Genomic DNA, 15,721 nt, shown 5'->3' on the forward strand with positions numbered 1-15,721 from the left:
CGTGTGCGTGTGCGTGTGCGTGTGTGTGTGTGTGTGTGGACTGTGCGCGCAATGTCTAATGTGCATTTAGGACATAAGCAAGATGCCAGGGACAGCATGTTGTCATGTTGACGAGAAAGCAGCCTGCTGCCTTTTTGACCCCCGCTGGAGAAGAGGTTCTCGAGTGTTGGATACTCACAAAAGCAAATTGAGGCGCAGCTCATTGTTCCCAACAAAGTGGCAGGAACAGACGGGACACAGACCTTTGACAATTTCTTCTGTTTTTGTATAACCCATTTTGGGGCGGGAACCCCTTTTGGTGTTAGCATTATGTTATGCTTCAGCTATTGAAAAATATCAGATCTACAAGCTCATAGCGCGCCACCGAGTGGCGCGCTACGAGCCTGTAGGTCTGCTATTTTTGAAAAATCAAAAGACTGACATAGAAACATAGCTTTTTCAGAAAACTGTCAGGATGTAGAAGACATTTATAGAATCTGATCTCGGGTCAGAATGGGATAAACAAAATCCCACTGAAATGTATGATGCATGAAGTAATGTCTGAGAAAAACTAAAAAAAAAAAGCCTCTTGATCTGATTTGGTTCATATCTAGGCTAAAAGGACCAAGTACCAAGTGTACCATGTTAGCGGTTTCAACTTTGTATTATCTTCATCTCTGGCCATCACTAAACAAGTTTGTTTTTTCCTTCTGGTATTTGGCATTGATGTTTAGTGTGCCAATGTTCCCGTGGGGAAATTAGTCGTTTCCCTGTTCTTATTTCACGAGTACTCAGCTTTTATTAAGGAGTTTAAGTTTGCAGATAGGAGTTTAAGTTTGCAGATATATGTAGATACCATTCACCAGGAACAGCCCTAAGTGGGCACGGTGGGAAATTAGCACCAGCCACCATGCAAATTCCTGATACTTTGGCTACAGTACAGTAAGTCTATTTGAAATATGAATATGAAATATTCATTCCTGCATGACCCAATCTTAACTAAGTGGAGGAAGAGAGGTCTGCTGTCTACTACATCATAAAGCCCATCATGAAACAACTTCAAAAAGACAACTGCAAAAGAAAGTCCATGTGTGGCTGCATTTCAGTTATGCCCCGATTCCTTTTCTGACTCAGACATTTGTGTTGCGAATCCTCCTCTCTGCCATTGCTTTCCTGTTGCGCTACATTGTTCTATCAAAAGTAAAACAATGTTGCCCCCAAAAAGAAAGCATGAACCCCATACATATTTCACGGATATAAGTTCAAATGCTATGTATCTATACATGTTCTTTACCTTGATAAAGTATTCACCATTATAATGTTTAAGTGGTGCAACCACTTCCTTAAGTGACTATGTGGGTCTCTGGCTGGGTGGGTGGGTAATAGGGTATGAGCACGAAAACAGCATGGTTGTTTTTCACCACCTGTGCGCAACCTACGGTGGGATCCCATCCGTTTCTTCCTCGATCTCAAAATGACATCCATGGGTACCTATGGGTATCTATGTTAGACACACCCACAGACACACCCCCAGATTCTCAGCCACACCCACAGGTTTATTGTGGAGTGTGGAGTAGCTATTCAACCACCAGGTGGCGTCGGCCCATGATGAGCAGAGCTGCATGCACTGAGTCTTAATAGCTTCTAGCAATATGCAGTGGTGGAAAAAGTATCACATTCTGTACTGTATCAATACTGCAATAATGAAATACATTGAAATACATACTGTTACAAGTAACATTTATTTGAGTAAGCGGTTAGGGTCCATTTGGTTCCATTTCTACACTCTAAAGTTAAATTATCATTGATGTTACAATATAAATATTGGGGGTCCCAGAGACGAGAGAGATGGATAAATGCCATTAAATGGGGGTCCATACTCCATAGCCTAATGCATGTCAAACTGGGGGTCCTTGAAATTGAGAGGACCCCCTGTTCTGTGGACCCCCTGTTCTGTGGACCCCCTGTTCTGTGGACCCCCTGTTCTGTGGACCCCCTGTTCTGAGAGGACCCCCTGTTCTGTGGACCCCCTGTTTTGAGAGGACCCCCTGTTCTGAGGACCCCCAAAGTAATCATATTTGAACTGGGGATCCCCCACCCAGACAAGCAACAGAATGGTTCCACAGATAAATATTGTGAAAATAGCCAATCTACAAGCTCGTTGTGAACTTGTAGATCGGCTATTTTCACCAGTTTGACCAGTTTTTATAGCATGGTTTGCTGATTACTTTTGATGCAGTAATGGTATTTTTTCTTTTAGAGCCTTTGAGGCATTATAAAAGTCTTAAAAGTCCTTAAATTGTCACTTCACTGTCATCTGGGGTCCCACAGGTTGAGAACGACTGGTATATGAATAGCCTACTCAATTGTGCATTACATGAGGGGCATGAGAAACCGTAAAAACTTTATTGGGACACACACGCTTTATACTGCACAGCTGTGGTCATGTTATACAAAGTCTAGCATGCACAAGTTGCATAATGCCATAGCACTGCCCCCAGAGGGGGCAGTGCTATAGCCAGACGTTTGTCACTGCTGGAGTGAGGACTTTTAAAGCACTTCTAAGAAATCTAATGTTTAAATTTATGAAAAGGCTGGATGTTAGTGAAAGTCTTTTTACTTTTTTGCTTGAAAAGGAACCTTGTTCATCTCTCTCTCTCTCTTTCTGGACAAACACTGGCCTGGGAGCAGATCTCGTATCTTCACACCTCACCCTGGCATATCTTTTGTTTGGTGGGGGGGGGGGGCGGGGGATTACGAACTGCCTTGCAAGAAAGACATTGTAAGACTGTATGGGCTTCACTCAAAAACCTGAGTAGACCCCAGAATTGTTTTAAAGAGAAAACAAATACCCCTGGAAAAAGTACTAAAAGTACTACTTTGGTAATTACAAGTAAAAGTTCGTAATGCAACATTTACTTGAGTAAAAGTACAAAAGTAGAAATGACACTTTATGCATAATGTATCATTGCAAATTTTCAAATATATATAATTTTTAGAAAATAGCAGATCTACAAGCTCACAAGCTGGTGTAGCTACGGTATATGGCTAAAGTGTTTGTGATGTGATCAAAAATCTACAAAGTAACTGGGGGTAATGGGGGTCCCTGGCATCTCTTCAAATGGGGGTCCCTGGCATATCTCTTCAAATGGGGGGTCCCTGGCATATCTTTTAAAATGGGGGTCCCTGGCATATCTTTTCAAATGGGGGGTCCCTGGCATATCTTTTCAAATGGGGGTCCTCAGAACAGGGGTTATGATGTAACTAAATACATAATTATATAGGCTCTGGCCTCTGTTCTACTGACTTACTCCTGATGACATCACAAAACCATTGAAAAAATCCTATTTTGGCATGCATGGTAAACCTATTAATTTAAGTTCTTATATTTAAATGATATTAAGAAAGTCACTCACCATTCCACAGTGGTGGAAAGTAAGTGCATTTACTTAAGTACTGTACAATTTTGAGGCATTTGAACTTTACTTTAGTATTCATGAATTCCAATAATTTTACTTCTACTCCACTACATCTCAGAGGCAAATATTGTATTTGTACGCCAAAAAAATGCATTAACCACTTCCTCAGTATAGTAAGTAGACTATTTGAAAATAGCAGATCTACAAGCTCACAATATGTCGTAAAGCTCCTTTGAATCAATACTACATTGCAGTATTGATACTTTTACTCAAGTAAAACATTTGTACCACTGAAGAATAATTACATTAAATTTGTGTAAAGTTCTACAATAAGCATTAGTGAAAGTCTTTTTACTTTTTTGCTTGAAAAGGAACCTTGCTCATCTCTCTCTCTCTCTTTCTGGACAAACACTGGCCTGGGAGCAGATCTCGTATATTCACACCTCACCCTGGCATATCTATTGTTTGGTGGGGGGGGTTGGGAATTACGAACTGCCTTGCAAGAAAGACATTGTAAGACTGTATGGGCTTCACTCAAAAACCTGAGTAGACCCCAGAATTGTTTTAAAGAGAAAACAAATACCCCTGGAAAAAGTACTAAAAGTACTACTTTGGTAATTACAAGTAAAAGTTCGTAATGCAACATTTACTTGAGTAAAAGTACAAAAGTAGAAATGACACTTTATGCATAATGTATCATTGCAATTTTCAGTCAGGGTGGTGGTCCCCAGGTTGATTTTCAGTCAGGGTGGTGGTCCCCAGGTTAAGTTTCAGTCAGGGTGGTGGTCCCCAGGTTGATTCTCAGTCAGGGTGGTGGTCCCCAGGTTAATTGTCAGTCAGGGTGGTGGTCCCCAGGTTGATTCTCAGTCAGGGTGGTGGTCCCCAGGTTGATTCTCAGTCAGGGTGGTGGTCCCCAGGTTGATTCTCAGTCAGGGTGGTGGTCCCCAGGTTAAGTTTCAGTCAGGGTGGTGGTCCCTGGTTCATAATCAGTTGAAAACCCCTGGATTAAACCTTAGACTTGTTTTATTACTCTTAAACAGATACAGGCTTTGAGAAAGCATATTCAAAGAGCCTAGTGACAGTCAGGGGTAAATATAAACTGTTACTGACTTACTCCTGATGACATCACAAAACCATTGAAAAGATCCTATTTTGGCATGCATGGTAAACCTATTAATTTAAGTTTTTATATTTAAATGATATTAAGAAAGTCACTCACCATTCCACAGTGGTGGAAAGTAAGTGCATTTACTTAAGTACTGTACAATTTTGAGGCATTTGTACTTTACTTTAGTATTCATGAATTCCAATACTTTTACTTCTACTCCACTACATCTCAGAGGCAAATATTGTTGCTCTGGCCTCTGTCCTACTGTCCTACTGCCACCTACTGTCCGTTTATTATATTACACAGTGGGTGAAAAAAACACACCCCTTAAGACTAAACCACACCCATCAGAGGTGTGGCTTCCAGAGGTACCCAGGTTCTTTTAAAAACCTATAGGTACCTCTAGGTACTGGCCTGGTACAGACGAAGGGGACAGTACTGTAACACACACACAAACACATATTAACTGTATATGTGGCGATTTCGGGTGTGCCAGTACAGTACAGTGACAGTACAGTACAGTGGAGGGAACCCCCCACCCCACCCCCCCCCCCCCCCCCCCCACCCCCCCCGGGACCCCCACACGGAGTTGCACCACTTACTTCACACGGCTGTGATTCTTTTTTCTTTATAGAACATACTGAAGAACTTGATTACCTACTAATGCTAATAGAGCTCTCCAGAAACTACCAAACTGACGGGAGCCACGTTTATTCTAAGGAGGGTAAAAAAAAGTATGCAAAATATACAAAATGTGACAAATCAAAAACCAGTAATAACCTTAACGAGCAAGTGTAAGACTATTGGCACCTGCTCAGCGACACTAAACATCATATCATGTCCAGAACTATTACTTTTCCGTAATCAGGAAAAGCAATTACGTTATTTAGTCACAAGCGAAAGTCACAAAGTCATGACTTGAGGTTACGAAATGAGTGCAATTTGGTACAAAATATTACAAGACAGTAAGAGAGAAGAGTATGTTGGGAACAATCTTAACAGTACAGAGATTTTCTTATTGAACCCATTTTGGGGCGGGAACCCCTTTTGGTGTTTTAAACATTATGCTATAATTTAGCTATTGAAAAATAGCAGATCTACAGGTGGCGCGCTACGAGCTTGTAGGTATGCTATTTTATTTTAATCGTGAAAATGTGCCTCAAATTTGGAACATATTTTTTCAGAACAAACGTTTTTAACTCAAATCTTTGCTTCTGGGGAGGGTCCCTGGAACAACATATTTTCAGATGGGGGGGGGGTCTCGGAGGCCAATTACAGATCATTTTTGGGGGTCCTTGAAGTGAAATATTGAGTGATATAGGCCTAGAAACCTAGGTATTTCAGAAAAAGAAAAAGAATTCCAGGCCTAAATGAGTCAAGTATTGGCGGGTGATGCGAGTTGAGTCGTTAACGGGTGTGTCTAAAATGCATTGCATTCTTTACCGTGCCGCTGATCCGGACGTCGTAGAGCCGACCCCAGTCGTCCTCGTGGCTGTCCACCATCATCAGGCTGTCGTCTTCCTCCACGAGCCACTCGGCCTGCAGGTCCACGCGCACCTCCTCCCCCAGGGAGTGCATCCCCACGGCGGGGAAGAGGCCCTCCACCGAGACGGGCACCTCCACCGAACCCACCTGGGAACAGAGAACAAAACAAGAGACGGACCATTGGTTATAGGAATATTGTATAGTAAAGGCCTATTCATAGTCTGGATTTTCGGTGGTGAGGTGACCACCGCTCCGGTGGTGAGCTGACCACCGGAGCTGAAATAACGGTGGTGAGTAAAAACAGAGAGAAGGGCTGGAGCGGTGGCGGTGGTTTGCTCTTCACCGCGGCTCAGTGACGTCATGTTGTAGTTCGATGGTCACCTCACCACCGAAAATCCAGACTATGTATGAGCCTTTAGTAGCCTTGCCGAGCCATGGGGCCCATAGGGCCAGGAGCCTATCTCCTGTTTCTGTAGCGTGAGGCAGCTTGATGTACAAGTACACCCCCTGGACATGACGCTAGTATGTCGCAGGGACTTATACCCCCAATCCAACCCTTATGATGCTGAGTGTCAAGCAGGGAGGCATTGGGTCCCATTTTTACAGTCTTTGGTATGACCCGGCCGGGGATTGAACCCCGACCTCCCAGTCTCAGGGCGGACACTCTATAAACCACAAGGCCACTGAGCTGGTAGGAATATTGTATACTAAAGAAATATTATTAAAATAGACGATCGACATAAGCCCACAATGCGCCACAGTGCGATGCATTGTGAGCTTGCGTTGTAGATCAGCTATTTTTTTTGGATATAATGAAAGGCCAAAAATTGGCATACCATTTTAACACACACACACAAACGCATTCGGCAACAACAAACACACACACACACAGACAAGACGGGTTCTGCTTTAGACAGCGAGAGACAGAGAACCCACCTCTTTGCCATTTTTGGTGAAAAAGACGGTCGTAAATCCTGCCTCAATATTTTCTGAGTGAATCCCACAGCCAATGCGGTCACCGCGAGCACATTTTGGTCCAAATTGCTGCCCCACTGGGTTGCCATTGTATAACCTAAAGAGGGAGAGATGTGAAACGTTTGAAACGGTACAATATTCATTAAACTTGTATGTTCCTATTAACACTTACAGCACGTAGGACGCCTGAGAACGTCATAGGATAGAGTAGAGTAGAGTTCTAAGGACGTGTGAGGACGTCCTAGCGACATCCCAGCGATGCGGGGCGAGATATTAATATTCAGAATTTTTCCTATTCATTTTTTTGGCATTTCGCTTTTCGCTTGCCGTATGCTAACGCTCAGTGCAACTATTAGCTTGTCATTGACTCCCACTTTAGCGAGACGGAAAGAATGACTCGTAGCTCCTAATCCAGGGCGCTCTCCGTGGTGATAAATAGAGCGATATGCTGGCGCTTCATTTCTGAGAGACAGCGAAATGCCTTCACGACGGACGACGTACGTCGCGACGTATATTTTTCCGTCGCAACGTATATTCGAGTACGTCCTGGCGTAAATATCAATTCGTCCCGGCAGAACGGACTCGTCGCGGCTATATCTACCCGTTTGCGACGTAATATGTTGGCTATTATTTTCCGTCGCGCCAGAACGGGACTCGTCGCAGCTATATCTACCCGTTGTGGCGTGAGCTGGACTCGTCGCGGCAGAACGTGACTCGTCGCGACTATATCTACCCGTTTGCGACGTGCGCCTCGCCGGTCCGGTCTCCAGGCGAGCCTGCGTCCTTCATATATTTTTTTTTCTGCTCTCGTTGGACTTAACTTTAAAAGTCCAATGGAACACCTCTTTGTAACGGGTCGCTGTAGTATAGTGGTCTAATTCCTCGCCTCTCTATTCTTTTTTGCTGAGGACGCTGGTTCAATTCCCGCTCGCGGCAAACCAAAATTATTATATTTTAGACAGACAGACAGACAGACAGACAGACAGACAGACAGACTGCCTGTCTGCCTGCCTGTCTGCCTGCCTAATGTATTGTAAATAATGTATTCATTCCATACGGCTATTTTTTTTTAATATAAAAACTTTTGTCTTTCGCGCGATTCGAACCAGCGTCGTCAGCACCAAAACATTGAGAGGCGAGTGATTAAACCGCTGGACTACAGCGGCCATACGTTACAAAGAAGTGTTTCATTGGACTTATAAAGACAATAGCACCCAGCTGCAGTCTCGCAAGGGGAGGGACCGGAAGTGCTTTTATTTCCGGCTTCCACGTGCACAAGCGCACATACACGCACGCGAAATATAATGCAATATGTAATAATCAGCTCATACATTATAAAGACATTATTGCATTATGAAGTTTTATTACAGTATGAGTCGCCTATGTGGAGGTTCTTAATGTAAAACATTATTACATTATAGAAAAATCTATTAAGTTATGTGCTCGTCTTTTAATTACATTATGAGCTGATTATTACATTATGAGGTCAGATGTAGAGTTGCTGGCCGCCTCAGCTCCATATATGGAGATCTAGGTGATGATCCAGTCTTTTCAATGTATGGCTATCCAGGGTTTGATGAGGTCAGTGTCGGGATCTTATATCATATGGAAACGGCCATATATGGCGGTGTGACGTGTCATGAGGCGTGACCATATATGGAGGCATGACACGAGGCGTGACATGACACACTTACTGACTGACTGACGGGAAATGCAGGTTTTCATAGTAAATTAAATGCATATGGTCGTGTGTCTGTGATCTATGGTCTGGACATGGTGTGTGTGGGACAGGGGTACGGGGTTATAGCAACTTATTACATTACTTAAATGCCTTGATATCATTATGTTATAATCGACCATATAGGCCTAGCCTATTATTGCATATCATTTTATTATTGTTAGATTTGCATTTCTTCAAATATGCACACTTATACCACCAACTAATAAGCTTTCAATTAAAATATTACCTACAACAAACTACTTCAAACTTTTCCAAACCAACCACGTAATTATGTTTAAGCACAGATGGTACTATATACACCCGGCATTTAAGCGCGCACCAGCAAGTGCGTGTCGTGCACGCGCATTATATTTCGCGTGCGTGTATGTGCGCTTGTGCACGTGGAAGCCGGAAATAAAAGCACTTCCGGTCCCTCCCCTTGCGAGACTGCAGCTGGGTGCTATTGTCTTTATAAGTCCAATGAAACACTTCTTTGTAACGTATGGCCGCTGTAGTCCAGCGGTTTAATCACTCGCCTCTCAATGTTTTGGTGCTGACGACGCTGGTTCGAATCGCGCGAAAGACAAAAGTTTTTATATTAAAAAAAAATAGCCGTATGGAATGAATACATTATTTACAATACATTAGGCAGGCAGACAGGCAGGCAGACAGGCAGTCTGTCTGTCTGTCTGTCTAAAATATAATAATTTTGGTTTGCCGCGAGCGGGAATTGAACCAGCGTCCTCAGCAAAAAAGAATAGAGAGGCGAGGAATTAGACCACTATACTACAGCGACCCGTTACAAAGAGGTGTTCCATTGGACTTTTAAAGTTAAGTCCAACGAGAGCAGAAAAAAAAATATATGAAGGACGCAGGCTCGCCTGGAGACCGGACCGGCGAGGCGCACGTCGCAAACGGGTAGATATAGTCGCGACGAGTCACGTTCTGCCGCGACGAGTCCAGCTCACGCCACAACGGGTAGATATAGCTGCGACGAGTCCCGTTCTGGCGCGACGGAAAATAATAGCCAACATATTACGTCGCAAACGGGTAGATATAGCCGCGACGAGTCCGTTCTGCCGGGACGAATTGATATTTACGCCAGGACGTACTCGAATATACGTTGCGACGGAAAAATATACGTCGCGACGTACGTCGTCCGTCGTGAAGGCATTTCGCTCCACCTGTCATTTCTGCTCCTCATCCGTCTCTCCCGCAAAATATGAACGCTTTTTGGAGCGTAAAACAATATATTAAGATGATCGGGGATGTTGAGGTCACTTTGTAAAGTCAACTTTTTTAGGAAAGTGTTTCCGGTTCATGGCTTTCAAAGTAAAAGCGATCAGACACCTCCGGTATTCTATAGCCTATATTTTGAAGGCAGTCGGCGTACTCAATGTGTTAATGCAAGGCCTCTTCAATTGGTGGCCCGGCAAGCTTGAATTTTCCTATATTATTTGTTGTCTTATAAAACATTACTTTTAACCCATTCCGGGCGGGAACCCCTTTTGGTGTTTTAAATAAGCATTATGTTATACTTTAGCTATAAAATCTAATCTTTGCTTCTGAGGGACAACACATTTTCACATGGGGGTCGGTGGCCAATTACATATGATTTTTGAGCTCCTTGACATGAAATATTGAGCACCACTGATACAGAAACATAGATATTTCAGAAAACTGGATTTAGGTAGCGCGCCACTCAGATTGTAGGTCTGCTATTTTTTTTTAATCGTAAAAATGCGGCACAAATCTTTGAATATATAGTCTTTCAGAGCGAACGTTTTATTTTATTTTCGACGTCGTGGCCTAAATGGTTAATCATGTTGAGGGGCCTCTACTCAACACAGTGGCAAAGGGGATTTCACTTCTACACATAGGGCGCGCCACAAATGCAAAAAAACATTAACTGTTAAAATTGCGAGAGGCAACAGTCCGGGCCACACGAGACTAGCTTAAAACCCATTTTGCGCGGGAACCCCTTTTGGTGTTAGCATTATGTCATGCTTTAGCTATTGAAAAATAGCAGATCTACAAGCTCATAGCGCGCCACCGAGTGGCGCGCTACGAGCTTGTAGGTCTGCTATTTTTGAAAAATCGAAGAACGTCTGCCATAGAAACATAGCTTTTTTCAGAAAACTGTCATTTTCAAACAGACATCTTTATAATCTGATCTCAGGTCAGAATGGGTTAACCCACCGAGTCAACCTGGCACTCTCGTGTGGCCCAGACCCAACTACACTCGGGTCGGAAACAATCGTTCTGCTCAGGATTTAGAGACAACCCCCCCCCAGCGGTTCTATTATTGTGGTTAAGGTTAGGAATAAGGTTAGGGTTAGTTTTACTACGGTTAGGTTTTGGCATAGTTTTACTGAGGTTACTTTTAGGAATAGGAAAAGAAGTTGTGGGCAGGCACTCAGGTCACCCGAGCGCCCACAATGAAACAATCTAGCAACACACAACAGTAATATCGACAGAAACAAACATACACATATTAAGGGCTCTCCCGCAATCCCAGACCACACTACACTACATCTGCTACTCATGTCATCTAAAGTACGGTAAATCAGAAAAAGAGAGAAGAACCTGCTCCAAACTAATACTTTATTGACGACGATTCGATACAAGGCTCTTCATCTGGTCAAAGTGGAGATGTGAGCGATGTGAAATAAGACACCCACGGGTCACGTTACAGGTCAGTGGGTGGAACCAACACAACATGGTCATCAAATTAAATAATCTTGGTAGGAGTGCCGTATTGTGCAAAAGAATCATACAAAAACTGATAGAATAATACGCACATCCCTTAGTAGAGGTGCTGGGTTTCTTTGTAGGAGTGCCTTATTGTGCAAAAACTAATTTGAAAAAAAACTAAGAATACACACATCACTTCAGTTTTTGTATCTAAAGTAAATTAAAAACTAAAACATATAAAAAATAATCAATTACACAATCAATTATATAAAAATATTATAAAATACATAATTCATAATACAAAAACCAGAACCAAGTACATTTAAGAGAAGCAAGCAAAGACGTTGCATAGATGAATAATAATAAATAGCGGTATATCAATAGTGCCATTTGACTTACTTCCCATTGTCAGCATGGTAGGCTACAGAGTAGGGTAACCAACCAGGCTGGTGGTCTAGTCTATAGAACTTAGGCACCAGGCCTACAGCAATGGTCCCCCTCACACCTGTGTCCACTATCATCACCTACACACACACACACACACACACACACACACACACACACACACACGCAGAGGATGAAAACACTGTAATGATGTAAACTTGTAGATCGGCTATATTCACTATTTGTGTGCAACACCATTGTTCCACAAAGAACCAAAAAGGGCTTAATATGTTTGCCTACCATCGCCCTTAAACCAGGCACTTAAAAGCTTTTTTCTTACTTATGTGGGTGAAGAAATGATCGTGTGAAACATAGAATACATCCCGGGGAAAAAAGCAAGCCCATCAACCCTTGACAGAAACAGAAGACCCAAATCAAAACACACGTCATACATTTTACTATTAGAAACATCACTGAGTCACACTTTTCAATGGAAAACTGCAGTCAGGGAGAAGGGAGGACGCTTGTAAATCTCTGGCTTTCCTGGTTCCCAAGTCTGTCTCTACCCCAGTGTGGGTCTCTTGGAGATGCCCAGAGACTGACTCCCTCCATGGGTATATATATACAGCTGTCCAGAGCCCAACTGGCAGCATGGGAAAACTGCCACAATCCCCCCCTATACCCTCAGACGGCAAGCATGCAAGTCTGACACACAGTCACCCAGCCAGGCAGGCAGGCAGACAAATAGGCAGGCCCAGCCAAAATGACACACGCTACCGAGCAGAATTAGGTGAAAGGTGATACAGATAAAAATACAGGAGAGTAGTCCTCTACCGGTATGTGTGTGTGCACGCACTGCACGTGCACGTCGTTCACAGCCTGCCCTGGTAAAGCGAACAATTCAATTGTGTCTGTTACTTTGTCTTTGTCTTTTCTTTTCTCCATCTTTTTTTTTGTTTTTGTTTCTCCCCAATGTAGTCTTTATGCCAATTACCCACATTTGTATACAGTAGATAACCATCACCGCTGCTAACCAACAACTCCTACTCTTGGTCTGGGGAGGTGTACAAACTGTACACCAACCATGTCTCGTCCTATATACACATGGGAGTCGTCGGCCACTTCTTGTCAGCCGACAGGGGTTTCACTGCACTTGCGGAGGAACACATTTCCCCTCTCCTCCCGGTTACTGCATGCTCCCTGCTGAAGCGACCTGTAGGAGTCGTTATCGATAACACCTTCCCCTACGAGCCTCAACACCTAATCCAACTGTCTTCGCCGTGCCCAGCTAACCCATTCTGACCGGGCACCCATTTTGGTGTCGGCATCATGTTATGCTTTAGCTATTTAAAAATAGCAGATCTACAAGCTCATATCGCGCCACCGAGTGGCGCGATACGAGCTTGTAGGTCTGCTATTTTTGAAAAATCGAAGAGCGACTGACATTTTTAGAATCTGATCTCAGGTCAGAATGGGTTCATCAGACCAGTGTGTGTCCGGCGGAAACCTCGTATGAATCTGATCTCAGGTCAGAATGGGCTAAGCTGGAGGTCCTGTGAAGGAAATCACAGTCTCCATGGCGGCGGAGGAACTTCGACCCCCGGTACCACCTGGATGCATTTTCCATCACTCTCGTGTCATTCCTCCCTTTGCCATCAGCGATGCGAGCGAGCGAACGAACGATGACCATGAAATCTCATTAGAATACATGTTTTACAATGAGACTGTCCTGACGTACCGCGAGCGACAATGCGCCGTGCACAGTGATATTATTGGTTGAGATCTACACACTTTAGTATTTATTGCTAATTTGATTGGTTCAGGCTACGTCGCAACGCAATGACCGACGTTCCATATCAGGAGAGTTTTTTTTTTTTGCGCACTGTTGCCGTCGGGAGAGTTGGCTCCTTGCCTGTGCAGATGAGGCGTCATGCTTCTCCCCTTAACCCATTCTGAACGGGCACCCATTTTGGTGTCGGCATCATGTTATGCTTTAGCTATTGAAAAATAGCAGATCTACAAGCTCATATCGCGCCACCGAGTGGCGCGATACGAGCTTGTAGGTCTGCTATTTTTTTAAAATCGAAGACACTTTTAGAATCTGATCTCAGGTCAGAATGGGTTAATAATGAAACTGTCAGGATGTAATAGACATTTTTAGAATCTGATCTCAGGTCAGAATGGGTTACCAAATCGCCAGGATTCTCCACCTCTTTCCGTCCAGAAGAGGCTTCCAAAAACACCGCTCGCAAAACGCGCATCAGAAGATCTGAAACCAGACTTCTTGGGTTTCCCTCCAGCTCCTCCGCTCTGGCTTGGCTCCACTTTGAAGGAAACCAATCACTTCTCCCGATACGGGACTTGGCGTCTTGGCTTCAACAGGCTATTATACTTCCCACACTTTCCACACGTTAAAATTAAAATACCACAAAATATAAATTACGTGTGTAAATTTCCAAGTAGAAACCTGGGGGGAAAAAATGCGAGATGAATTCGATGACGAAGGATATGAAGGAAGGAGGAATGCACTCGTCTAGGAATGTTGACTAATGAACAGACTTTTCAAATAAATCTGTTGAAATAAGTGGAATGTTTCGGCTGGGCGCTTGAAGAAGAGCGATGATGAAAAGTGTCTGTGGAGAGGCACCGGTGAAGCTGAAATTAATCCCTCGTGAAAGCGTAATGAGGAAATACGAGGATACCGCTGACGCATTTTCTGACAGAAGCCTGACCTTTAATTGAAAAAAACAACGACCCAAACCTTTGAGATATCTAGGAAATTTTCAGCATGTGCGTCACAAGTCAAAACAAGGGTGACTGTTTTAGGGATTTTAGCTGTTTTTGACATGGGGCTAAATATGTATTTCTTTAAAAAAATGTTATAGCGATTTATTTTTTGTATTATTTACTATAGTCCTACTAGACCCCAAGAAATTACATCTGGCCACAAAAGATCACGAGATCTACTGAATGTGTCAAACTGACATATTGAGCCTATGACACACAGTGTGGCTTCCCCCCAGTAGGCTACCTTCACATTCAGTAGATCCTGTGATCTTTTGTGGCCAGATGTAATTTATTGGGGTCTAGTAAATATAGTAAATAATAATAAAAATCGCTATAAGATTGTAAAAAAATACATATGTAGCCCCATGTTCGAATGCCCCTGCCCCCCTGTCAAAAACAGCTAAAATCCCTAAAACTAAAGAAAGCAGCAAACGAAAAGAAATTAACACTCATCATTTACTTTCTCTAATAACAACCTAAAACTAAACTAAAGTTGTCCTTTAAACTCATCTAAAATGACCAGGCTCTGCTCCATGTGAATCTCACTCTCACATACTGTGCGTGCGTGCGTGCGTGCGTGTTAGGTGAGAGCATCTGGTACAAAGTGACAAAACTTCACGAAGCATAAGATTGAACATGGGTTGCGTACAGCTGTGGTGCACTTTCCATCTCTTTACAAACTATAATGGATAGAAAATATAGGATGGTAAGTTTAAGGGTTTAATCATTGTCTTTATATTTCATAGGTGTGTGCTTCATGGCCAGGCTCTCTGCAGAAATGGTATGTTGTCAGAAGCACAGTCATTTGGAAACAAGACAGCAAGGTCTTTCTTCGGTGGTGTCCTTTTGGACTAGATGCTTGACTGTACATTGTGCCGTTTGCATTTGTGTGTCGTCTAATAAAATATTCAATCAATCAAAAAATGGACTGGATAATCTTCAGTGTTTTCTAAACAATGGACCCATTTTTGGCTCACATGCCCATTTGTATGGGTCGTGAGAATTCTATTTTTCTTTACGTAAAAGTCAAATTCTATTTTAAACAAGCTAAAAAAATATCTAAAGAAATCAAATTTGTTAATTCATATTAAATACTTTTGTAAGTTTGGGTCCCGGGGGTCTTGACTCTGATCAATATGTGTCTTCTTCCCAATGTCTGAAAACATTGAG

The 15,721-nt window shown here is 43.0% G+C and overlaps 1 protein-coding gene across 1 annotated transcript in view; it reads right to left on the reverse strand.

Moving 5' to 3' along the window:
* The window catches only part of spryd3 (SPRY domain containing 3), a 63,494-nt gene that overhangs the window by 40,946 nt on the left and 6,827 nt on the right, over positions 1-15,721 (reverse strand). The window contains exons 4-6 of the mRNA XM_083768848.1: positions 11,780-11,904; positions 6,928-7,063; positions 5,950-6,138 (exon numbers count right to left, since the gene is read on the reverse strand). Coding sequence (XP_083624974.1) covers positions 5,950-6,138; positions 6,928-7,063; positions 11,780-11,904 — 450 coding nt within the window. The remainder of the gene's footprint in view (positions 1-5,949; positions 6,139-6,927; positions 7,064-11,779; positions 11,905-15,721) is intronic.

Source organism: Protomyctophum parallelum, assembly GCF_964188405.1.
Source record: "Protomyctophum parallelum genome assembly, chromosome: 7".
Lineage (NCBI taxonomy): Eukaryota > Metazoa > Chordata > Actinopteri > Myctophiformes > Myctophidae > Protomyctophum > Protomyctophum parallelum.